Source organism: Pogonomyrmex barbatus, unplaced genomic scaffold (genome assembly GCF_055798465.1).
Source record: "Pogonomyrmex barbatus isolate J1 unplaced genomic scaffold, ASM5579846v1 scaffold34, whole genome shotgun sequence".
In the NCBI taxonomy this organism is placed as follows: domain Eukaryota; kingdom Metazoa; phylum Arthropoda; class Insecta; order Hymenoptera; family Formicidae; genus Pogonomyrmex; species Pogonomyrmex barbatus.
This window is the reverse complement of record NW_028297132.1, coordinates 23,137-48,822: the sequence shown is the minus strand read 5'-3', so window position 1 is coordinate 48,822 and position 25,686 is coordinate 23,137. Positions and strand designations below refer to the sequence as shown.

Here is a 25,686-nt window from a genome sequence, read left to right as displayed (position 1 = left end):
TCGTCGGTGCTCTCGGGTCGTGGGATCCGAGAAACGAGGCTGTCCTGAGGGTGCTGCGGATTGGCGGTCCGTATGCCTCTATGATGCGGCGGTTGATCGTCTCGGATACCATCCGCTGGTCGAGGGACATTTATGTGGAGCACGTGTCCGGCGTCCGCCAGTACCAAGCTCCCTCTCGCCCCGCTGGTGATGGGATGCTCGCGACGCCGCCTCGGGCCGTCCGCCGGCGCTGGGCCGCCACTGAGGAAGTTGCGACGCGCTGCGTATCGTCGTGAGTGCGAATGTCGCGTAAATTATTTCTGTCTTTGTCTTGGCCCCCCTTTTTATCCAAGCGGGCAGGAGTCGCCGATGTCCACACATCTATAGTATAATATATCTTCTAATCTTTTAAGTTTAACTTATTATTATTTGTATTTCTGTTACTCTTTTATGTTTATTATTTTAATTATCTTGTTATTTATTTTCTTTTTATTCATGAGATGTGTGGACAGGCCTCCTGCCCGCCTCTTTTTAGTATCCGGACAATATTTTATTTTTCTTTTTATACACATATTTTATTGACCGTATGTTTTTATTTTCTGTTTATTTATATTGTTATCTATTCTCTTTATTTATCTATTTTTATTTATTATTTATTTATTTCTATTTATTCTTATCTTATTTATTTATACCTATTTTATCTTGTTCTCTCTTCTGTGGGGCCATGAATGTTCGAGTGTGTGTGCCGCGTAAAACTTATTGTATCTTAAGCGAGTGTGAGTGTGCCGCGTTGACCATTATGTATTTTAATTCATTTATTATTGCCGCGCGCGCGCCCTCGGGGTCTTTTATTTTGTAACCTATCTATCTGTGATACACCCCGAGGGCCGCCAATTATTGTTAATTGCGTCATCCCCCCAGCACGCGAGCTGGGGGGATAGTTTAATGTTAATTTGCGCATGCTGGCGGGGAGCGACCCCGCCAGCCACATTAGTTCTAGTGCCCACAAGGCGGGGGGGGCCATTGTCCCCCGCCAATATAGTATTTTTAATTCTGCGCGCGGCCTAGCCGCTTTTTCTCTGTATCTACCCCGGAGGGTGTGATGCCCTCCGGGGAACATTATTTAAAATAAAGTGTGCTAATCTGTTCTTATCAGCTTAATATCTGATACAGTCTCCATAGGAGACTCAGAATATTAAACTGATTTTTGAGACCTGGCGGGTGCACGGAGCTTGCTCCGACCCTGCCGCGGGTCGGCTCCGCATTGCAGTACCGTGGAGTTCGGCCCAGTGCACGGGGAAAAGCGCATTTTAATTAGTATTATCGCTTTTAATTATCCCAGAGCACCGGCCAGGTCGCAAGAATCGGTGAAACCGCGAAGTTGGTGTTTTTGGTGAAGTGAGCGTGTTCTGAGTCTCCCGGGCCCTCGGTGCGTCATCCAGTGGGTAAGCAGGACTACTCCACGTCATCGGGTAAGTACTTGGTCCATCGGCTCACTTAGTATATCATAAGACTGGTCACATCGCAGAATTTTATCTGAAAAAACGGCAAAATTAATTTCGCGAAACTTCTCTCTCCGGCCGCTCTTAGCACGTTCTGACGCGACTATGTATATGTTCTTTGTTTTATATTTTACTGTATTGACCATATTTTAACTATTAACTTATTTATTTATTCATTTTAAACATCTGACATAATTTTGTATATGGTTGCAAGTGCTGAGAGAGTACGTTGAGTGCCGCGCATGACTCATATTTCACAATTTTAACATGTTAACATAGCTCTATTTTATTATCTTTGACTTGTCTCCTGTTTAACTTATTTATTTATTGCATATTTTACATAACTGACCATCGAATTGATTTATTATATTGTACAGAGGACTCGTTAATTTTGAAGTGAAAGCAAATGTCACCTTGATGAGTCATACTAGATAATGTTCAAATGTGCCGTTGTATTAATTTATTAAAATTGTTGTATAAATCCATGTATAGCGTTCTTTGTTTATTTGATATTTATTTCTCTATTTATTTAATTATTTATTGGTAGATTGCGGTGTGATACAGTCTGTGATACATATAGGTTAGACAGCAGCAGTGACAGTTACACATATCTATTTTAATCTAATAAATTTATAATAAAACATTCACGTCACTAGCTTCAATCCATTGTTCTTAAGTCATCTGTCTAACCACTAACTATTTTTACACTAATTATCACGTATAGTGAGCACCTCACTTTGGCTGCGTAGAGTGAGTCGATGGCCAGTACTGCCACATATGCATGGGCCCATATAACAAGTGCTGCAGGCGTTTGCATTCCTCTCCGCGCGTAGAATAGGCTGCTGCAGTCGCTCCACACTGCACTGCACTCCAGACTGGTTGCATTGTACTGTCCAGCATCTCACTGTGGCAGCTGTCGAGAAAGAATCTCATATAAAATAATTCTTACTATATACATTTAAATATACATATAGATTACATAATTGGCAGGCATCACTATACCTGCTGTTTGTAAATAAACGGCCACTGCATAACAAGAGCCTAAATTACTGTTAATTTCATGTATATATTAAATTTTAGAGTATTAGCTGTCAAAGTAAATGTGAGGTTAGATGTCAGATGTGGATGTAGATGTGATGAGGATTTGCTAGAATTATATGTGTATATATTATTATTTCATTCATTATTTTAAATCTTTAACCTATTTATTTGCAATTCATCCGGACCATTCGATAAATATCATACATTTTATATACATATACACACACAGCGCAGTCTCCATCGATGAAGTAGCCTGTGAAGCATCTTAGCTATAATCCTTGTTACTTGTCACGTTGTCCGTCTGCTGGTCGTTCCATCGTGCTGTTCATCTATTTATTTATCTATTTAGCTATCTATTTTATTTTATTTATATATTTATTATTTTACCTGCATGACATCTGCAACAGAAAATTTTATCAATATGACACAGCGCGGCGAGCGATTATAAAGACTGACAATAATTTTATACTTACCATCTTTTTTATCCACCTGACATATTATTTATTTATTTATCTATTTATTTTATTTATCTGACGGTGCAGTGGCCGGATGCGCACATATGTACATTAATCGGTGTGCATAACCTGCAAGCAGTGTCACAGTGAGATCACATCTATAAGACTGATTATTAATATTTAAACATTTGGAATACTTAGCTGGACGGAGCGGCTGCCTGTTAATTAATTATTTATTAAAATAGGTGGTGCACGCAGCGTGCGGAGGGTGCAACCTGCAGCGCACGGAGACGGTCAGAGTTGGGCCTACACCCCACGTGCGGCATTTAATTGTCACTTGTTCGTGCATATATGGCCGGCCGACTATCCACGATACCCGTGGCCGGCCGCTATTAACTAATTAACAATTGTTCACTGCACTCGCACTGCACCGCTGTCACTCGCGCGTATTTACTTCTTGCGACGCGTACTGCGCGGTTCGCTAGAGTGGCAGCACGCAGTGCGAGTTTAAGCCGCACGTGGCGCCGCCTGCCTTAAGCCGCGTTCTCGTGTTGTATAGTGATAAAGGCGGGCGGTGAAAGTCCGGCGTGGGGACTATATATTACTGCTATTTAGAGGCCCGCGAGCAATAATATCATATTTTTGAACGCCCTCGCGCCATATTAAATTACCTAGTTACTTTTTAGTAACTTTTCCAATCGGCGCGAGGGGCTTAAGGATTTTATATATTCCGCGTGAACAAATCACGCGGAATCGAAATTAATTATTGAATTCCGAGCTCGCGGGCAGATTTTCATTAAAATTTGAATTCCCCAGCCGGGCAGTCTTGGCTCGGGGTACTAGTTAGGTTTAGTTTGTAAGTCGAGTGTGCGTGTGCGCGATTGGCCGAGAAGCGATTTCGCGTTTTTGTTTACCGCGTCGCAACTTCGAGTTAGTTCGCGCGTGCGCAGTGGTAGTGACGGTATCCGCGAGTGCCACCAATAGTTTCTGGACTTCTCGTGGACGGTGTTGGCGGCCCCAAATAATTTTTTATACTTACCCTTATTTAGTTTAATTTTGTCGGGGCCGCCCACGAACGAACATGTCGAGTCCACGGGAAGTCCTTATTAATTACCCGCTCCCCGCGACCTACAGATGCCCACGGTGCTGGCTAAGCGAGTCGGCACCGTCGCGGGTAAAGGGGGAGTATTGCGACTCGGGGCACTTATTAAAACATTTGCGGAAATGCCACCCCGGAGACACGGTGTGGTACGCGTGTGGCGTGTGCGGCCTCAGGGGCACGGGACATTACCCGCTGAGAACGGTGAAAGCGCACTATGAGGCCGAGCACGCCCAGTCTCCGCGGGTGGACGCCCCGGGTCCGAGCACTCGCGGAACCGAGGTGAATAGTGGCAGTGACGGTGAAAGCGGTGTGACGCGTGAAACCAGTGCGGCGAGCGCGACTGCGCGATCGACGGCGGCGGCCGACGGACTGACGCGGCGCAGGGCCGCTGATCCGCGGCCACCCAGATTGCGCTCCACCGCCACCCCATCGCCAACAGCAGTGCCAACACCACCGGCCAATGAGACGTCCCCCTCATACGCGGCCGTAACAGCGGGCACAACGGTGACGAAGAGGTCGTCGCCGGTCACCAGCGGTGCCCGCGGAGCGGCCGCCATCAGGAAAGCCGCGCCCCGCCTATCACCAACGTCCGGAGGAGGAGGAGCCGCTGCGAGGAGAACGACGAGGACGACGACCGCCGCTTCAACAAGTAAGTGTCGAGTGTTGTCGGTAGATAAAGTAGACGCGCCCATCCGTATGGCCACCACTACCGGCGCGGCGCCCGCGGTGCCCAGTGCATCGCGGTCGACCGCGCGCGGCCAGCCAACCACAGCGCGGCCCGCGGTGCGAGGGGCACCGCGAGCGAGCACGCGCGTGGTGGCCAAACCGCCGCCCGCGGCAAGGTCGACGCGCGTCCCCTCCCAAACTCCATCACCATCCGGAGCATCCAGCGACGCCAACTCCAGCGGCGAATTATTCGCGTTTGGGAGGGGAGCAGCGAGGAAGAGGCCGCCCGTGGCCCGCAGCCCACCTCAACAGGCACGGGCGGCAGGCGTGTCGACCGAGAAGAGCGGCTCCGCGCCTAGGCTGAGACCATCCCCCCCTGTCCTCCGCAAGAGGGTGGTTCACTCGCCACCCTTGAGCGGAGGAACACCCACGTTCGGCGGTGAGGGGGGGCCACGCAACATGAGCCTGCAGCGATCACCCGGCATAACACCACCGGTGGCCAGGACTTCCCCACCGGTGGTTACGAGGACGCCACCGCCGACTACATCCGCGGCGGTGGCAGAGGTAGCGGCAACAACAGCAGCAGCGATCAGCCGGGTGATCGCGGTCTCAGCCGAGAAGATCGCGGAGATAGCGCGGCGGGAGATGGGCGGCGTGACGTCGCGGAGCGCGGGGGGACCTGTACAGCGAACACCCCCGGAGAGACCCCCCGCGCGGGTCCCCAGCCTGCCGCAGAACACCCGCGGCAGTCCAACGGGGACCCCACCGTGGGCCACGCCATCGGCCTACCCCGCGACGTCCATACCGGCAACGCTGACGACATGCACGGTGACGACGTCGGTGTGCGGCGGACCGGTGATGTCCGCCGGTTCCGCCGCCGGGGAGTGGCACACACCAGCCGTACGCCACTCCCCTCCCCAGCCAGCGAGGGGAACGTCACCGTGCACGGCGGTCCTGAGAAGGACGCCCCCATCTGCGCCAAAACCACCATCGGCCGAGGGGGCAGCAGCAGCGAGGCGGCAGCGGGGTGCGGCCATCGCAACGCCACCACCAGCGACCAGCGAGGGGGACCAGCTGGGTGGCGAGTGGAGGGTGCAACTGGGGAGAAGAGCGTTGAGGCGCCGCTCGAGCGGCAGTTCCGTCGGCTCCGTGTCGCCGGCGACATCGGGGCCGCGTGAGTCGAGAGTCACACCGCCACCAGCGCCGGCGGTAGATGGAAACAACAACGCGAGGACGGCCCATAAGTCTCCAACACCGACAAGAGAGGCGGCAGTTCATCGCGGGACATCGCTGGCGGAGCGCGAGGGAGATACCCGGGACGGTGCTGGAGATGAGGTGAGTGCCGTACATCCGTGTGCTCCCGTGAATGTCCGCGGTGTAATGGCTCGGCGACGCGCACTAGCGTCCGTCGTGGCGCCCCGTGAGGAAGGCGGGGCGTCTCCGGCCTCTGTCGGTGGAAGGGGGGGTGGGCGACGAGGTCGCGAGCCGCGACTCGCCGGCGTCGCGGGCGGTCAGCCGTCGCGCCGCCAACCGGCGCCTGTTCCCGCAGCGATGCGGGTCAGGCGTGAGCGGTTGGCTGCGCGCGACGAGCTGGCCGCCCGGGCGCCGGCGGTCGCTACGCGCGCCGAACTGGAGGCGTTCGCGACGGAAGTCGCGGCGTTCTTCGGGGAGGTCGTCGCGGACAGGGCTCGCGGCGCCGCCGCCGATTCCCAAGGACGTCCAGCTCGGTCGCGTGAGGCGGGGTCGCGGCGGGGGGCGAGGGGGGGTGTCGGTCCGGAGGGAGAGGGCGCCAGTGGCGAGGGGTCGGTACCGGCCGGCCCCTCTGCGTCGGGAGAAGCACGCGGGGACTGGGTGCGTGAGGCCAAGCGCTTGCAGGCGCTCTACAGGGCGAATCGCCGCAAGGCGGTGCGAGAGGTGCTCCAGGGGCCTGCCGACTCGTGCCAGGTGCCGAGACGTCAGGTCCAGGAGTACTTCGAGCGCCTGTACCGCGGCGAGGAGTTCCTGGCGGGCTCCGGCGTGGAAGCCGAGCGCACTGACCCCTCGGGTTCGCGCGAGGAGTTCGCGTATCTCCTGGATCCCTTCACGGAGCGAGAGGTGGACCGTCGGCTCCGGCGTATGAACAACTCTGCGCCGGGTCCCGACGGCGTCACCTACCGTGACCTCCGTGGGGCGGATCCGGGTACGCGGCTCCTCACAGCAATTTGTAATTGCTGCTTGCGGCTCGAGGCAGTCCCCGCGTCCTGGAAGACCTCCAGCACGATACTTGTGCACAAGAAAGGAGACCGGGGCATGCTGGAGAACTGGCGCCCTCTCGCTTTGGGAGACACCGTCCCCAAGCTCTTCGCCGCGATTCTCGCCGATCGTCTGACCGACTGGGCGGTCGCCAACCGCCGACTTAGTCCCGCCCAGAAGGGCTTCCTGAGGGACGAGGGATGCTTCGAGCACAATTTCGTCCTTCAGGAGGCCCTGACTGACGCGAGGAGGAGCCGGAGGCAGGCGGTCGTCGCGTGGCTGGACCTATCCAACGCGTTTGGATCGATCCCGCACGCGACGATCCGCCGTGCTCTGGCTGGAGCGGCGGTGCCTAAGGGCCTCATAAACATATGGGGCTCGATGTACGACGGCTGCACTACGCGTGTGCGCACCGCCGAGGGATTCACCGCGCCCATCCCCATACGCTCCGGAGTACGCCAGGGTTGTCCGCTAAGCCCTATTATTTTTGACCTCGCGATCGACTCGGTGCTGCGTGCAGCCACCGATGTCGACGCGGGGTACAATATGTTTAATAACAGGTTTAGTGTGTTGGCTTACGCGGACGACATTGCACTCCTGACAGAGACTCCGGAGAGTATGAGGAGACTGCTCAACGCGGTGGAGACTGAAGCGGCGTCGGTGGGTTTGCGGTTCAACCCTGCCAAATGCGCCACCCTGCACATCGGCACGGGTGGTTGCGGCAGGGTTCTGCCGACGTCGTTCAGCATCCAGGGCCAACCGGTGCGTCATCTGGCAGAGGGTGAGCCTTACACCCACCTCGGTGTTCCGACGGGATTCTCGGTCGACCAGGCGCCCTACGCCACCATCGGGGACCTCCTCTCGGACGTTCGCGCGGTGGATCGCGCCCTCCTCGCCCCGTGGCAGAAATGTGACATACTCGGGACCTTCATCCTACCGCGCCTTGATTTTCTGCTGCGGGGAGCCAGTGTGGAGAAGCGTCCCCTCACGGCCGCGGATCTCGCGATTCGAAGATTCGCGAAGTCCTGGCTGAATCTCCCCCAGCGTGCCAGCGCGGAGGGGGTCTACATGCCCCCGCGATGGGGGGGGTGTGGACTCCTTCCGTTGGCTGACCTGGCGGACGTCCTGTCGGTGGCACACGCCTTCCGTATGCTTACGGCTGGCGATGCCACCGTCAGGCGTCTCGCCTGGGAATCACTGACGGGGGTGGTTCAGCGCAGGACCGGCCACGCCCCTGATTGCGAGACGATCGCCGCCTTCCTTTCTGGCTCGCAGGAGGGAAGGCTGAGGGGCGGAGGGGAGAAATCCCTCTGGTCGAGGGCGCGGAATGCCGCGCGAAGGCTGTCCGAGCGGTTGTCTCTGCGGTGGCGGTGGGTGCCGGAGACCGAGGAGATGATCGTGGAGTGCCGAGGGCCCAGAGGTGCCGCGGTAAAGATCCCACCTGGAGCGCGTAACCAGGTGGTGAATCGGTTGCGCTCAGCTGTAGCCGAGCACTACGCGGAGCGTTTGCTCAGGAAACCCGACCAGGGTAAGGTCTTCGAGGTGTCGTCGCGAGCGCCAGTGAGCAATCACTTCGTTCGCGGCGGCAGCTTCACCCGCTTCGCCGACTGGCGCTTCATACATCGAGCGCGTCTCGATGTCCTTCCCCTCAACGGCGCGCGGCGTTGGGGGGACGGCGATAAGCGCTGTCGGCGATGCGGGGAGGTATCGGAGACCTTACCACATGTGCTCGGTCACTGCGGCGTCCATGCTGCCGCAATACAGCTGAGGCACAATGCCGTATTGCACCGCCTCTGGAAGGCTTGCCGTCTGCCGGGCGACAAACGGGTCAACCAGCGGATTGAGGGCATCGACGGGGAACTTGGTGAGCTACGGCCTGATCTCGTGATCAGGCACGAGCTCTCCAAGAGTGTCGTCATATGCGACGTCACGGTGCCTTTCGAAAACCGCTGGATGTCTTTCGAGGAAGCCAGGGGGAGGAAAATCGCCAAGTACTCCCCCCTGGCTGAGGAGCTCCAGCGGCGGGGGTACCGTGTCCTCGTGACGGCCTTCGTCGTCGGTGCTCTCGGGTCGTGGGATCCGAGAAACGAGGCTGTCCTGAGGGTGCTGCGGATTGGCGGTCCGTATGCCTCTATGATGCGGCGGTTGATCGTCTCGGATACCATCCGCTGGTCGAGGGACATTTATGTGGAGCACGTGTCCGGCGTCCGCCAGTACCAAGCTCCCTCTCGCCCCGCTGGTGATGGGGTGCTCGCGACGCCGCCTCGGGCCGTCCGCCGGCGCTGGGCCGCCACTGAAGAAGTTGCGACGCGTCGCGTATCGCCGTGAGTGTGAATGTCGCGTAACTTATTCTTGTCCTCGTCTTGGCCCCCCTTTTTATCCAAGCGGGCAGGAGCGGCCGATGTCCACATATCCATATTATAATTTATCTTCTAATTTGTTAAGCTTAACTTATTATTATTTGTATTTATTTTTCCTATTTTTATTACTTTTTTATTTTTATTATTTTAATTATCTTGTTATTTGTTTTCTTTTTATTCATGAGATATGTGGACGGGCCTCCTGCCCGCCTCTTGTTAGTATCCGGACACTTTTTATTTTTCTATGTATATATTTTATTGCCCGGACCGCATGTTTTTATCTCCCTGTGTAATCTTATTTATTCTTTGTTATTTATTCTTATTTATTATTTTATTTTTTTATTTTTTATTTTTTATTTTTATTTTTATCTTTATTTTTATTTTATTTATTTACATTTATTTATTTATTTTCTTTTCTGTGGGGCCATGAATGTTCGAGTGTGCGTGCCGCGTGAATCATATTGTATCTTAGGCGAGTGTGAATGTGTCGCGTTGACTTTATTTATTTTATTTATCTATTAAGTATTGCCGCGCGCGCGCCCTCGGGGTCTTTTATCTTTTAACCTTCCTATCTGTGATACACCCCGAGGGCCGCCGACACCTGTGTCATCCCCCCAGCACGCGAGCTGGGGGGATAGTTTAATTTTAATATGCGCATGCTGGCGGGGAGCGACCCCGTCAGCCCCACTAGTTTTAGTGCCCACAAGGCGGGGGGGGCTATTGTCCCCCGCCAATATAGTATTTTAGTTTTGCGCGCGGCCTAGCCGCTTTTCCTCTGTATCTACCCCGGGGGGTGAGATGCCCTCCGGGGAACATTTTTTAAAATAAAAGTGTGCTAATCTGTTCTTATCAGCTTAATATCTGATACAGTCTCCATAGGAGACTCAGAATATTAAACTGATTTTTGAGACCTGGCGGGTGCACGGAGCTTGCTCCGACCCTGCCGCGGGTCGGCTCCGCATTGCAGTACCGTGGAGTTCGGCCCAGTGCATGGGGAAAAGAGCATTTTATTCTTTTCTATCGCATCCGATTACCCCAGAGCACGGGCCAGGTCTCAATAATCGGTAAATCCGCGAAATCGGTGTTTTTGGTGAAGTGCGCGTGTTCTGAGTCTCCCGGGCCCTCGGTGCGTCATCCAGTGGGTAAGCAGGACTACTCCACGTCATCGGGTAAGTACTTGGTCCATCGGCTCACTTAGTATGTCATAAGACTGGTCACATCGCAGAATCTTATCTGAAAAAACGGCAAAAGTCAATTTCGCGTATATCACTCTCCGGCCGCTCTTAGCACGTATTGACGCAACTGTTTTATATGTTTCTTGTCTATATTTTACCGTATTGACCATATTTTAACTGTTAACTTATTTATTTATTTCATTTTATAATATTTGACATAATTTTATATAGTTGCAAGTGCTGGGAGTTATACGTTGAGTGCCGCGCATGACTCATATTTTATAATTTTTATCACTTTGACTTGTCTCCCGTTTAATTTATTTATTTATTCTTATTTTATATAATTGACTATTGGACTAATTTTAACTATTGCACGTGAGACTCGTTAATTTTGAAATTAAAACACAAATGTACTTGCCACCTTGATGAGTCATGCTAGATATTGTTATATAAAATGTGCCGTTAATCTAATTTAATTTAATTTAATTTATTGAGATCGTTAAATGAATTCATGTCCAGTGTTCTCTGTTATATCCGTTATTTATTTATCTATGTATTTATTCATTTATTTAATTATTTATTACTAGATTGCGGTGTGATACAGTCTGTGACACATATAGGTTAGACAGCAGCAGTGACAGTTATACGTATCCATTTTAATTTTAATTTAATAAATTTATAGTACAATATTCACGTCACTAGCTTCAATCCACTGTTATTAAGTCAACTGTCTAACCATACACTGTTTTTATAATAAATATCACATCTAGTGAGCACCTCACTTTGGCTGCGTAGAGTGAGTCGATGACCAGTACTGCCACATATGCATGGGCCCATATAACAAGTGCTGCAGGCGTTTGCATTTCTCTCCGCGCGTAGAATAGGCTGCTGCAGTCGCTCCATATTGCACTGCATTCCAGATTGATCGCATTATATTGTCCAGCATCTCACTGTGGCAGCTGTCGAGAAAGAATTTCAAGTAACATAAACTCTAACTGTATATACTAAAATATACATATAAATCACATAATCTGCAGGCATCATTGTACTCGTCGTCGTTAACTGTACAGCCACTGCATAATAAAGTCAGAATTACTATTAATTTTATACGTATATACATATTAAAAGCACTGATGTGTGAACTGTCACACTGCATACGAGGTTAGGTGTCAAGTGGATCTGGATGCGATGAGAATTTGCTAAAACTACATATGTACATATTATTTTACTAAATATTTAAAATCCTTAACCTATTTATTTACAATTAATCTGGACAATCCGATAAATATCATACATTCTATATACATATATACACACAGCGCAGTCCCCATCGGTGAAGTTGCCTATGAAACATTTTAGCTATAATTCTCGTTGCATGATTCGTTGTCCGTCTGCTGGTCGTCCCATCGTTGTGTTGTCAATATATTTAATTATTTATTTATCTATTTTACTTATTCTATTTATATATTTATTATTTTATCCGCATGACATCTGCAATAGAAAATCTTTTTATTAATATGACACAACACGGCGAGCGATTTTAAAGACCGACAATAATTCCATACTTACCATCTTTTTGTCCACTTGACATATTATTTATTTATTTATTTTATTCATCTGACGGTGCAGTGGCTGGGTGCACATATATCAATCCGCATAACCTGCAAGCAGTGTCACGGTGAGATCGCATGTAAGACTGATTATTAATATTTAAACAATTAAAAATACTTAGCTGGACGGAGTGGCTGCCTGTTAATTAATTATTTGTTGTAATACGTAGTGCACGCAGCGTGCGGAGGGTGCAACCTGCAGCGCACGGAGACGGTCAGAGTTGGGCCTACACTCCACGTGCGGCATTTAATTATCGCTTCCTTGCTTGTATACGGCCGGCCGACTATCCACGATACCCGTGGCCGGCCGTTGTCAATTAATTTAATAACAATCACTGCACTCGCACTGCACCGCTGTCACTCGCGCGTATTTACTTCTTGCGACGCGTACTGCGCGGTGCGCTAGAGTGGCAGCACGCAGTGCGAGTTTAAGCCGCACGTGGCGCCGCCTGCCTTAAGCCGCGTTCTCGTGTTGTATAGTGATAAAGGCGGGCGGTGAAAGTCCGGCGTGGGGACTATATATTACTGCTATTTAGAGGCCCGCGAGCAATAATATCATATTTTTGAACGCCCTCGCGCCATATTAAATTACCTAGTTACTTTTTAGTAACTTTTCCAATCGGCGCGAGGGGCTTAAGGATTTTATATATTCCGCGTGAACAATCACGCGGAATCGAAATTAATTATTGAATTCCGAGCTCGCGGGCAGATTTTCATTAAAATTTGAATTCCCCAGCCGGGCAGTCTTGGCTCGGGGTACTAGTTAGGTTTAGTTTGTAAGTCGAGTGTGCGTGTGCGCGATTGGCCGAGAAGCGATTTCGCGTTTTTGTTTACCGCGTCGCAACTTCGAGTTAGTTCGCGCGTGCGCAGTGGTAGTGACGGTATCCGCGAGTGCCACCAATAGTTTCTGGACTTCTCGTGGACGGTGTTGGCGGCCCCAAATAATTTTTTTATACTTACCCTTATTTAGTTTAATTTTGTCGGGGCCGCCCACGAACGAACATGTCGAGTCCACGGGAAGTCCTTATTAATTACCCGCTCCCCGCGACCTACAGATGCCCACGGTGCTGGCTAAGCGAGTCGGCACCGTCGCGGGTAAAGGGGGAGTATTGCGACTCGGGGCACTTATTAAAACATTTGCGGAAATGCCACCCCGGAGACACGGTGTGGTACGCGTGTGGCGTGTGCGGCCTCAGGGGCACGGGACATTACCCGCTGAGAACGGTGAAAGCGCACTATGAGGCCGAGCACGCCCAGTCTCCGCGGGTGGACGCCCCGGGTCCGAGCACTCGCGGAACCGATGTGAATAGTGGCAGTGACGGTGAAAGCGGTGTGACGCGTGAAACCAGTGCGGCGAGCGCGACTGCGCGATCGACGGCGGCGGCCGACGGACTGACGCGGCGCAGGGCCGCTGATCCGCGGCCACCCAGATTGCGCTCCACCGCCACCCCATCGCCAACAGCAGTGCCAACACCACCGGCCAATGAGACGTCCCCCTCATACGCGGCCGTAACAGCGGGCACAACGGTGACGAAGAGGTCGTCGCCGGTCACCAGCGGTGCCCGCGGAGCGGCCGCCATCAGGAAAGCCGCGCCCCGCCTATCACCAACGTCCGGAGGAGGAGGGGCCGCTGCGAGGAGAACGACGAGGACGACGACCGCCGCTTCAACAAGTAAGTGTCGAGTGTTGTCGGTAGATAAAGTAGACGCGCCCATCCGTATGGCCACCACTACCGGCGCGGCGCCCGCGGTGCCCAGTGCATCGCGGTCGACCGCGCGCGGCCAGCCAACCACAGCGCGGCCCGCGGTGCGAGGGGCACCGCGAGCGAGCACGCGCGTGGTGGCCAAACCGCCGCCCGCGGCAAGGTCGACGCGCGTCCCCTCCCAAACTCCATCACCATCCGGAGCATCCAGCGACGCCAACTCCAGCGGCGAATTATTCGCGTTTGGGAGGGGAGCAGCGAGGAAGAGGCCGCCCGTGGCCCGCAGCCCACCTCAACAGGCACGGGCGGCAGGCGTGTCGACCGAGAAGAGCGGCTCCGCGCCTAGGCTGAGACCATCCCCCCCTGTCCTCCGCAAGAGGGTGGTTCACTCGCCACCCTTGAGCGGAGGAACACCCACGTTCGGCGGTGAGGGGGGGCCACGCAACATGAGCCTGCAGCGATCACCCGGCATAACACCACCGGTGGCCAGGACTTCCCCACCGGTGGTTACGAGGACGCCACCGCCGACTACATCCGCGGCGGTGGCAGAGGTAGCGGCAACAACAGCAGCAGCGATCAGCCGGGTGATCGCGGTCTCAGCCGAGAAGATCGCGGAGATAGCGCGGCGGGAGATGGGCGGCGTGACGTCGCGGAGCGCGGGGGGACCTGTACAGCGAACACCCCCGGAGAGACCCCCCGCGCGGGTCCCCAGCCTGCCGCAGAACACCCGCGGCAGTCCAACGGGGACCCCACCGTGGGCCACGCCATCGGCCTACCCCGCGACGTCCATACCGGCAACGCTGACGACATGCACGGTGACGACGTCGGTGTGCGGCGGACCGGTGATGTCCGCCGGTTCCGCCGCCGGGGAGTGGCACACACCAGCCGTACGCCACTCCCCTCCCCAGCCAGCGAGGGGAACGTCACCGTGCACGGCGGTCCTGAGAAGGACGCCCCCATCTGCGCCAAAACCACCATCGGCCGAGGGGGCAGCAGCAGCGAGGCGGCAGCGGGGTGCGGCCATCGCAACGCCACCACCAGCGACCAGCGAGGGGGACCAGCTGGGTGGCGAGTGGAGGGTGCAACTGGGGAGAAGAGCGTTGAGGCGCCGCTCGAGCGGCAGTTCCGTCGGCTCCGTGTCGCCGGCGACATCGGGGCCGCGTGAGTCGAGAGTCACACCGCCACCAGCGCCGGCGGTAGATGGAAACAACAACGCGAGGACGGCCCATAAGTCTCCAACACCGACAAGAGAGGCGGCAGTTCATCGCGGGACATCGCTGGCGGAGCGCGAGGGAGATACCCGGGACGGTGCTGGAGATGAGGTGAGTGCCGTACATCCGTGTGCTCCCGTGAATGTCCGCGGTGTAATGGCTCGGCGACGCGCACTAGCGTCCGTCGTGGCGCCCCGTGAGGAAGGCGGGGCGTCTCCGGCCTCTGTCGGTGGAAGGGGGGGTGGGCGACGAGGTCGCGAGCCGCGACTCGCCGGCGTCGCGGGCGGTCAGCCGTCGCGCCGCCAACCGGCGCCTGTTCCCGCAGCGATGCGGGTCAGGCGTGAGCGGTTGGCTGCGCGCGACGAGCTGGCCGCCCGGGCGCCGGCGGTCGCTACGCGCGCCGAACTGGAGGCGTTCGCGACGGAAGTCGCGGCGTTCTTCGGGGAGGTCGTCGCGGACAGGGCTCGCGGCGCCGCCGCCGATTCCCAAGGACGTCCAGCTCGGTCGCGTGAGGCGGGGTCGCGGCGGGGGGCGAGGGGGGGTGTCGGTCCGGAGGGAGAGGGCGCCAGTGGCGAGGGGTCGGTACCGGCCGGCCCCTCTGCGTCGGGAGAAGCACGCGGGGACTGGGTGCGTGAGGCCAAGCGCTTGCAGGCGCTCTACAGGGCGAATCGCCGCAAGGCGGTGCGAGAGGTGCTCCAGGGGCCTGCCGACTCGTGCCAGGTGCCGAGACGTCGGGTCCAGGAGTACTTCGAGCGCCTGTACCGCGGCGAGGAGTTCCTGGCGGGCTCCGGCGTGGAAGCCGAGCGCACTGACCCCTCGGGTTCGCGCGAGGAGTTCGCGTATCTCCTGGATCCCTTCACGGAGCGAGAGGTGGACCGTCGGCTCCGGCGTATGAACAACTCTGCGCCGGGTCCCGACGGCGTCACCTACCGTGACCTCCGTGGGGCGGATCCGGGTACGCGGCTCCTCACAGCAATTTGTAATTGCTGCTTGCGGCTCGAGGCAGTCCCCGCGTCCTGGAAGACCTCCAGCACGATACTTGTGCACAAGAAAGGAGACCGGGGCATGCTGGAGAACTGGCGCCCTCTCGCTTTGGGAGACACCGTCCCCAAGCTCTTCGCCGCGATTCTCGCCGATCGTCTGACCGACTGGGCGGTCGCCAACCGCCGACTTAGTCCCGCCCAGAAGGGCTTCCTGAGGGACGAGGGATGCTTCGAGCACAATTTCGTCCTTCAGGAGGCCCTGACTGACGCGAGGAGGAGCCGGAGGCAGGCGGTCGTCGCGTGGCTGGACCTATCCAACGCGTTTGGATCGATCCCGCACGCGACGATCCGCCGTGCTCTGGCTGGAGCGGCGGTGCCTAAGGGCCTCATAAACATATGGGGCTCGATGTACGACGGCTGCACTACGCGTGTGCGCACCGCCGAGGGATTCACCGCGCCCATCCCCATACGCTCCGGAGTACGCCAGGGTTGTCCGCTAAGCCCTATTATTTTTGACCTCGCGATCGACTCGGTGCTGCGTGCAGCCACCGATGTCGACGCGGGGTACAATATGTTTAATAACAGGTTTAGTGTGTTGGCTTACGCGGACGACATTGCACTCCTGACAGAGACTCCGGAGAGTATGAGGAGACTGCTCAACGCGGTGGAGACTGAAGCGGCGTCGGTGGGTTTGCGGTTCAACCCTGCCAAATGCGCCACCCTGCACATCGGCACGGGTGGTTGCGGCAGGGTTCTGCCGACGTCGTTCAGCATCCAGGGCCAACCGGTGCGTCATCTGGCAGAGGGTGAGCCTTACACCCACCTCGGTGTTCCGACGGGATTCTCGGTCGACCAGGCGCCCTACGCCACCATCGGGGACCTCCTCTCGGACGTTCGCGCGGTGGATCGCGCCCTCCTCGCCCCGTGGCAGAAATGTGACATACTCGGGACCTTCATCCTACCGCGCCTTGATTTTCTGCTGCGGGGAGCCAGTGTGGAGAAGCGTCCCCTCACGGCCGCGGATCTCGCGATTCGAAGATTCGCGAAGTCCTGGCTGAATCTCCCCCAGCGTGCCAGCGCGGAGGGGGTCTACATGCCCCCGCGATGGGGGGGGTGTGGACTCCTTCCGTTGGCTGACCTGGCGGACGTCCTGTCGGTGGCACACGCCTTCCGTATGCTTACGGCTGGCGATGCCACCGTCAGGCGTCTCGCCTGGGAATCACTGACGGGGGTGGTTCAGCGCAGGACCGGCCACGCCCCTGATTGCGAGACGATCGCCGCCTTCCTTTCTGGCTCGCAGGAGGGAAGGCTGAGGGGCGGAGGGGAGAAATCCCTCTGGTCGAGGGCGCGGAATGCCGCGCGAAGGCTGTCCGAGCGGTTGTCTCTGCGGTGGCGGTGGGTGCCGGAGACCGAGGAGATGATCGTGGAGTGCCGAGGGCCCAGAGGTGCCGCGGTAAAGATCCCACCTGGAGCGCGTAACCAGGTGGTGAATCGGTTGCGCTCAGCTGTAGCCGAGCACTACGCGGAGCGTTTGCTCAGGAAACCCGACCAGGGTAAGGTCTTCGAGGTGTCGTCGCGAGCGCCAGTGAGCAATCACTTCGTTCGCGGCGGCAGCTTCACCCGCTTCGCCGACTGGCGCTTCATACATCGAGCGCGTCTCGATGTCCTTCCCCTCAACGGCGCGCGGCGTTGGGGGGACGGCGATAAGCGCTGTCGGCGATGCGGGGAGGTATCGGAGACCTTACCACATGTGCTCGGTCACTGCGGCGTCCATGCTGCCGCAATACAGCTGAGGCACAATGCCGTATTGCACCGCCTCTGGAAGGCTTGCCGTCTGCCGGGCGACAAACGGGTCAACCAGCGGATTGAGGGCATCGACGGGGAACTTGGTGAGCTACGGCCTGATCTCGTGATCAGGCACGAGCTCTCCAAGAGTGTCGTCATATGCGACGTCACGGTGCCTTTCGAAAACCGCTGGATGTCTTTCGAGGAAGCCAGGGGGAGGAAAATCGCCAAGTACTCCCCCCTGGCTGAGGAGCTCCAGCGGCGGGGGTACCGTGTCCTCGTGACGGCCTTCGTCGTCGGTGCTCTCGGGTCGTGGGATCCGAGAAACGAGGCTGTCCTGAGGGTGCTGCGGATTGGCGGTCCGTATGCCTCTATGATGCGGCGGTTGATCGTCTCGGATACCATCCGCTGGTCGAGGGACATTTATGTGGAGCACGTGTCCGGCGTCCGCCAGTACCAAGCTCCCTCTCGCCCCGCTGGTGATGGGGTGCTCGCGACGCCGCCTCGGGCCGTCCGCCGGCGCTGGGCCGCCACTGAAGAAGTTGCGACGCGTCGCGTATCGCCGTGAGTGTGAATGTCGCGTAACTTATTCTTGTCCTCGTCTTGGCCCCCCTTTTTATCCAAGCGGGCAGGAGCGGCCGATGTCCACATATCCATATTATAATTTATCTTCTAATTTGTTAAGCTTAACTTATTATTATTTGTATTTATTTTTCCTATTTTTATTACTTTTTTATTTTTATTATTTTAATTATCTTGTTATTTGTTTTCTTTTTATTCATGAGATATGTGGACGGGCCTCCTGCCCGCCTCTTGTTAGTATCCGGACACTTTTTATTTTTCTATGTATATATTTTATTGCCCGGACCGCATGTTTTTATCTCCCTGTGTAATCTTATTTATTCTTTGTTATTTATTCTTATTTATTATTTTATTTTTTTATTTTTTATTTTTTATTTTTATTTTTATCTTTATTTTTATTTTATTTATTTACATTTATTTATTTATTTTCTTTTCTGTGGGGCCATGAATGTTCGAGTGTGCGTGCCGCGTGAATCATATTGTATCTTAGGCGAGTGTGAATGTGTCGCGTTGACTTTATTTATTTTATTTATCTATTAAGTATTGCCGCGCGCGCGCCCTCGGGGTCTTTTATCTTTTAACCTTCCTATCTGTGATACACCCCGAGGGCCGCCGACACCTGTGTCATCCCCCCAGCACGCGAGCTGGGGGGATAGTTTAATTTTAATATGCGCATGCTGGCGGGGAGCGACCCCGTCAGCCCCACTAGTTTTAGTGCCCACAAGGCGGGGGGGGCTATTGTCCCCCGCCAATATAGTATTTTAGTTTTGCGCGCGGCCTAGCCGCTTTTCCTCTGTATCTACCCCGGGGGGTGAGATGCCCTCCGGGGAACATTTTTTAAAATAAAAGTGTGCTAATCTGTTCTTATCAGCTTAATATCTGATACAGTCTCCATAGGAGACTCAGAATATTAAACTGATTTTTGGGACCTGGCGGGTGCACGGAGCTTGCTCCGACCCTGCCGCGGGTCGGCTCCGCATTGCAGTACCGTGGAGTTCGGCCCAGTGCACGGGGAAAAGAGCATTTTATTCTTTTCTATCGCATCCGATTACCCCAGAGCACGGGCCAGGTCTCAATAATCGGTAAATCCGCGAAATCGGTGTTTTTGGTGAAGTGCGCGTGTTCTGAGTCTCCCGGGCCCTCGGTGCGTCATCCAGTGGGTAAGCAGGACTACTCCACGTCATCGGGTAAGTACTTGGTCCATCGGCTCACTTAGTGTATCATAAGACTGGTCGCATCGCAGAATTTTACCTGAAAAACGGCATAAATTAATTTCGCGAAACTTCTCTCTCCGGCCGCTCCTAGCACGTTCTGACGCAACTATTTATATGTTCTTTGTTTTATATTTTACCGTATTGACCATATTTTAACTATTAACTTATTTATTTATTCATTTTAAACATATGACATAATTTTGTATATAGTTGCAAGTGCGGAGAGATGTACGTTGAGTGCCGCGCATGACTCATATTTCACAATTTTTACCATCTTGACTTGTCTCCCGTTTAATTTATTTATTTATTTATTCTTATTTTATATAATCGATTATTGAATCAATTTTAATTATTGCACGTGAGACTCGTTAATTTTAAAGTGAAAACATAAATGTACCTGTCACCTTGATGAGTCATGTTAGATATTGCTGTGTAGAATGTTCGAATGTGCCGTTGTATCTATTTATTAAAATTGTTGAATAAATTTATGTACAGTGTTCCCTATTTATTGGATATTTATTTATTTATTTGTTCATCTATTTAACTATTTATTATTTGATTGCGGTGTGATACAGTCTGCGATACATATAGGTTAGACAGCAGCAGTGGCAGATGTACATGTATTTAATCTGATAAATTTATTATATAATTTTTATGTCACTAGCTTCAATTAATCGTCTCTAAGCCAACTGTCTAACCATACACTCTTCTTACACTAAATATCACGTATAGTGAGCACCTCACTTTGGCTGCGTAGAGTGAGTCGATGACCAGTACTGCCACATATGCATGGGCCCATATAATAAGTGCTGCAGGCGTTCGCATTTCTCTCCGCGTATAGAATAGGCTGCTGCAGCTGCTCCACATTGCATCTTGTTCCAGGAATAACGCATTATATTGTCCAGCATCTCACTGTGGCAGCTGTCGAGAAAGAAATTCATATAGAATAACTCTAACTATATACACTAAAATATATATATATAACGCATAACTGGCAGGCATCATTGCACTCGTTGTCGTTAACTGAATAGTCACTGCATAACAGAGTCAGAATTACTATTAATTTCATACATATATACATATAAAAAGCACTGAGGGGTGAACTGTCACACCGCATGTGAGGTTAGGTGTCGGGTGAATCTGGATGCGACGAGAATTTGCTAAGATTACATATGTACATATTAATTTACTAAACATCTAAAATCCTTAAACTATTTAGTTACAATTCATCCTAACAATACAGTAAATATTACACATCTTATATACATATATACACACAGCGCAGTTCCCATCGATGAAGTAGCCTGTGAAACATTTTGGCTTTAATTCTCGTTGATTGTCTCGTTGTCCGTCTACTAGTCGTTCCATCGTTGTGTTGTCGATATATTTAATTATTTATTTATCTATTTTACTTATTCTATTTATATATTTATTATTTTATCCGCATGACATCTGCAATAGAAAATCTTTTTATTGATATGACACAACACGGCGAGCGATTTTAAAGACCGACAATAATTCCATACTTACCATCTTTTTATCCACTTGACATATTATCTATTTATTTATTTATTTATTTTATTCATCTGACGGTGCAGTGGCTGGGTGCACATATATCAATCCGCATAACCTGCAAGCAGTGTCACGGTGAGATTGCATATAAGACTGATTATTAATATTTTAACAACTAGAATACTTAGCTGGACGGAGCGGCTGCCTGTTAATTAATTATTTATTACAATAGGTAGTGCACGCAGCGTGCGGAGGGTGCAACCTGCAGCGCACGGAGACGGTCAGAGTTGGGCCTACACTCCACGTGCGGCATTTAAATTATCACTCGTTTGTGCATATACGGCCGGCCGACTATCCACGATACCCGTGGCCGGCCGTTATTAATTAATTAAATAACATTCACTGCACTCGCACTGCACCGCTGTCACTCGCGCGTATTTACTTCCTGCGACGCGTACTGTGCGGTTCGCTAGAGTGGCAGCACGCAGTGCGAGTTTAAGCCGCACGTGGCGCCGCCTGCCTTAAGCCACGTTCTCGTGTTACATAGTGATAAAGGCGGGCGGTGAAAGTCCGGCGTGGGGACGACATATTTTGGCTATTTAGAGGCCCGCGAGCAATAATATCGCATTTTTGAACGCCCTCGCGCCATATTAAATTACTTAGTTACTTTTAGTAACTTTTTCAAACGGCGCGAGGGGCTTAAGGATTTTATATATTCCGCGTGAACAAATCACGCGGAATCGAAATTAATTATTGAATTCCGAGCTCGCGGGCAGATTTCCATTGAAATTTTACTCCCCAGCCGGGCAGTCTTGGCTCGGGGTACTAGTTAGGTTTAGTTTGTAAGTCGAGTGTGCGTGTGCGCGATTGGCCGAGAAGCGATTTCGCGTTTTTGTTTACCGCGTCGCAACTTCGAGTTAGTTCGCGCGTGCGCAGTGGTAGTGACGGTATCCGCGAGTGCCACCAATAGTTTTTAGACTTCTCGTGGACGGTGTGGGCGGCCCCAAATAATTTTTTATACTTACCCTTATTTAGTTTAATTTTGCCGGGGCCGCCCACGAACGAACATGTCGAGTCCACGGGAAGTCCTTATTAATTACCCGCTCCCCGCGACCTACAGATGCCCACGGTGCTGGCTAAGCGAGTCAGCGCCGTCGCGGGTAAAGGGGGAGTATTGCGACTCGGGGCATTTACTGAAACACTTGCGAAAATGCCACCCCGGAGACACGGTGTGGTACGCGTGTGGCGTGTGCGGCCTCAGGGGCACGGGACATTACCCGCTGAGAACGGTTAAGGCGCATTATGAGGCCGAGCACGCCCAGTCTCCGCGGGTGGATGCCCCGGGTCCGAGCACTCGCGGAACCGAGGTGAATAGTGGCAGTGACGGTGAAAGCGGTGTGACGCGTGAAACCAGTGCGGCGAGCGCGACTGCGCGATCGACGGCGGCGGCCGACGGACTGACGCGGCGCAGGGCCGCTGATCCGCGGCCACCCAGATTGCGCTCCACCGCCACCCCATCGCCAACAACAGTGCCAGCACCATTGGCCAACGAGACGTCCCCCTCATACGCGGCCGTAACAGCGGGCACAACGGCGACGAAGAGGTCGTCGCCGGTGACCAGCGGTGCCCGCGGAGCGGCCGCCACAAGGAGAGCCGCGCCCCGCCTATCACCAACATCCGGAGGAGGAGCCGCCGCGAGGAGGACAACGAGGACGACGACCGCCGCTTCAACAAGTAAGTGTCGAGTGTTGTCGGTAAATAGATTAGACGCGCCCATCCGTATGGCCACCACTACCGGCGCGGCGCCCGCGGTGCCCAGTGCATCGCGGTCGACCGCGCGCGGCCAGCCAACCACAGCGCGGCCCGCGGTGCGAGGGGCACCGCGAGCGAGCACGCGCGTGGTGGCCAAACCGCCGCCCGCGGCAAGGTCGACGCGCGTCCCCTCCCAAACTCCATCACCACCCGGAGCATCCAGCGACGCCAATTCCAGCGGCGAATTATTCGCGTTTGGGAGGGGAGCAGCGAGGAAGAGGCCGCCCGTGGCCCGCAGCCCACCTCAACAGGCACGGGCGGCAGGCGTGTCGACCGAGAAGAGCGGCTCCGCGCCTAGGCTGAGACCATCCCCCCCTGTCCTCCGCAAGAGGGTGGTTCACTCGCCACCCTTGAGCGGAGGAACACCCACGTTCGGCGGTGAGGGGGGGCCACGCAACATGAGCCTGCAGCGATCACCCGGCATAACACCACCGGTGGCCAGGACTTCCCCACCGGTGGTTACGAGGACGCCACCGCCGGCTACATCCGCGGCGGTGGCAGAGGTAGCGGCAACAACAGCAGCAGCGATCAGCCGGGTGATCGCGGTCTCAGCCGAGAAGATCGCGGAGATAGCGCGGCGGGAGATGGGCGGCGTGACGTCGCGGAGCGCGGGGGGACCTGTACAGCGAACACCCCCGGAGAGACCCCCCGCGCGGGTCCCCAGCCTGCCGCAGAACACCCGCGGCAGTCCAACGGGGACCCCACCGTGGGCCACGCCATCGGCCTACCCCGCGACGTCCATACCGGCAACGCTGACGACATGCACGGTGACGACGTCGGTGTGCGGCGGACCGGTGATGTCCGCCGGTTCCGCCGCCGGGGAGTGGCACACACCAGCCGTACGCCACTCCCCTCCCCAGCCAGCGAGGGGAACGTCACCGTGCACGGCGGTCGTGCGAAGGACGCCCCCAATCGCGCCAACACCACCATCGGCCGAGGGGGCAGCAGCAGCGAGGCGGCAGCGGGGTGCGGCCATCGCAACGCCACCACCAGCGACCAGCGAGGGGGATCAGCTGGGTGGCGAGTGGAGAGTGCAACTGGGGAGAAGAGCGTTGAGGCGCCGCTCGAGCGGCAGTTCCGTCGGCTCCGTGTCGCCGGCGACATCGGGGCCGCGTGAGTCGCGAGTCACACCGCCACCAGCGCCGGCGGTAGATGGAAACAACAACGCGAGGACGGCCCACAAGTCTCCACAACCCACAAGTGAGGCGGCAGCTCATCGCGGGACATCGCTGGCGGAGCGCGAGGGAGATACCCGGGACGGTACTGGAGATGAGGTGAGTGCCGTACATCCGTGTGCTCCCGTGAGTGTCCGCGGTGTAATGGCTCGGCGACGCGCGCGAGCGTCCGTCGTGGCGCCCCGTGAGGAAGGCGGGGCGTCTCCGGCCTCTGTCGGTGGAAGGGGGGGTGGGCGACGAGGTCGCGAGCCGCGACTCGCCGACGTCGCGGGCGGTCAGCCGTCGCGCCGCCAGCCGGCGCCTGTTCCCGCAGCGATGCGGGTCAGGCGTGAGCGGTTGGCTGCGCGTGACGAGCTGGCCGCCCGGGCGCCGGCGGTCGCTACGCGCGCCGAACTGGAGGCGTTCGCGACGGAAGTCGCGGCGTTCTTCGGGGAGGTCGTCGCGGACAGGGCTCGCGGCGCCGCCGCCGATTCCCAAGGACGTCCAGCTCGGTCGCGTGAGGCGGGGTCGCGGCGGGGGGCGAGGGGGGGTGTCGGTCCGGAGGGAGAGGGCGCCAGTGGCGAGGGGTCGGTACCGGCCGGCCCCTCTGCGTCGGGAGAAGCACGCGGGGACTGGGTGCGTGAGGCCAAGCGCTTGCAGGCGCTCTACAGGGCGAATCGCCGCAAGGCGGTGCGAGAGGTGCTCCAGGGGCCTGCCGACTCGTGCCAGGTGCCGAGACGTCAGGTTCAGGAGTACTTCGAGCGCCTGTACCGCGGCGAGGAGTTCCTGGCGGGCTCCGGCGTGGAAGCCGAGCGCACTGACCCCTCGGGTTCGCGCGAGGGGTTCGCGTATCTCCTGGATCCCTTCACGGAGCGAGAGGTGGACCGTCGGCTCCGGCGTATGAACAACTCTGCGCCGGGTCCCGACGGCGTCACCTACCGTGACCTCCGTGGGGCGGATCCGGGTACGCGGCTCCTCACAGCAATTTGTAATTGCTGCTTGCGGCTCGAGGCAGTCCCCGCGTCCTGGAAGACCTCCAGCACGATACTTGTGCACAAGAAAGGAGACCGGGGCATGCTGGAGAACTGGCGCCCTCTCGCTTTGGGAGACACCGTCCCCAAGCTCTTCGCCGCGATTCTCGCCGATCGTCTGACCGACTGGGCGGTCGCCAACCGCCGACTTAGTCCCGCCCAGAAGGGCTTCCTGAGGGACGAGGGATGCTTCGAGCACAATTTCGTCCTTCAGGAGGCCCTGACTGACGCGAGGAGGAGCCGGAGGCAGGCGGTCGTCGCGTGGCTGGACCTGTCCAACGCGTTTGGATCGATCCCGCACGCGACGATCCGCCGTGCTCTGGCTGGAGCGGCGGTGCCTAAGGGCCTCATAAACATATGGGGCTCGATGTACGACGGCTGCACTACGCGTGTGCGCACCGCCGAGGGATTCACCGCGCCCATCCCCATACGCTCCGGAGTACGCCAGGGTTGTCCGCTAAGCCCTATTATTTTTGACCTCGCGATCGACTCGGTGCTGCGTGCAGCCACCGATGTCGACGCGGGGTACAATATGTTTAATAACAGGTTTAGTGTGTTGGCTTACGCGGACGACATTG

General features: G+C 55.3%; 1 protein-coding gene, 1 long non-coding RNA gene and 3 pseudogenes across 8 annotated transcripts; 3 read left to right on the top strand and 2 right to left on the bottom strand.

Annotated features, from left to right (window-relative positions):
• Positions 1-769: 769 nt before the first annotated feature.
• Positions 770-21,275, bottom strand: LOC148935848 (uncharacterized). Of its 6 annotated transcripts, none has more exons than XM_089080566.1 (5): positions 2,996-3,445; positions 2,750-2,920; positions 2,484-2,507; positions 2,218-2,394; positions 770-1,515 (listed from the first exon to the last, which is right to left on the bottom strand). In XM_089080566.1, exons 2-5 carry the CDS (start codon positions 2,784-2,786, stop codon positions 1,445-1,447), a joined length of 309 nt encoding a protein of 102 aa, XP_088936692.1. In that variant the 5' UTR covers positions 2,787-2,920; positions 2,996-3,445; the 3' UTR covers positions 770-1,444. The 6 variants fall into 6 exon arrangements, 5 of the variants coding, with proteins under 5 accessions (XP_088936692.1, XP_088936696.1, XP_088936693.1 ...); XM_089080570.1 differs by having other exon boundaries at positions 2,213-2,394; positions 2,996-3,444; XM_089080567.1 differs by lacking the exons at positions 2,484-2,507; positions 2,750-2,920; positions 2,996-3,445 and adding exons at positions 20,878-21,051; positions 21,130-21,275.
• LOC148935851 (U2 spliceosomal RNA) lies at positions 1,096-1,274 on the top strand (annotated as a pseudogene).
• LOC148935850 (uncharacterized) lies at positions 9,940-12,226 on the bottom strand. 2 transcript variants are annotated; one of them, XR_016140072.1, is made up of 4 exons: positions 12,082-12,226; positions 11,818-12,003; positions 11,295-11,471; positions 9,940-10,570 (listed from the first exon to the last, which is right to left on the bottom strand). It is a non-coding gene; the product is annotated as an uncharacterized LOC148935850 (long non-coding RNA). The 2 variants fall into 2 exon arrangements; XR_016140073.1 differs by having other exon boundaries at positions 11,830-12,003.
• On the top strand, positions 10,150-10,329 carry LOC112552278 (U2 spliceosomal RNA; annotated as a pseudogene).
• LOC148935849 (U2 spliceosomal RNA) lies at positions 19,216-19,395 on the top strand (annotated as a pseudogene).
• Positions 21,276-25,686: the final 4,411 nt, after the last annotated feature.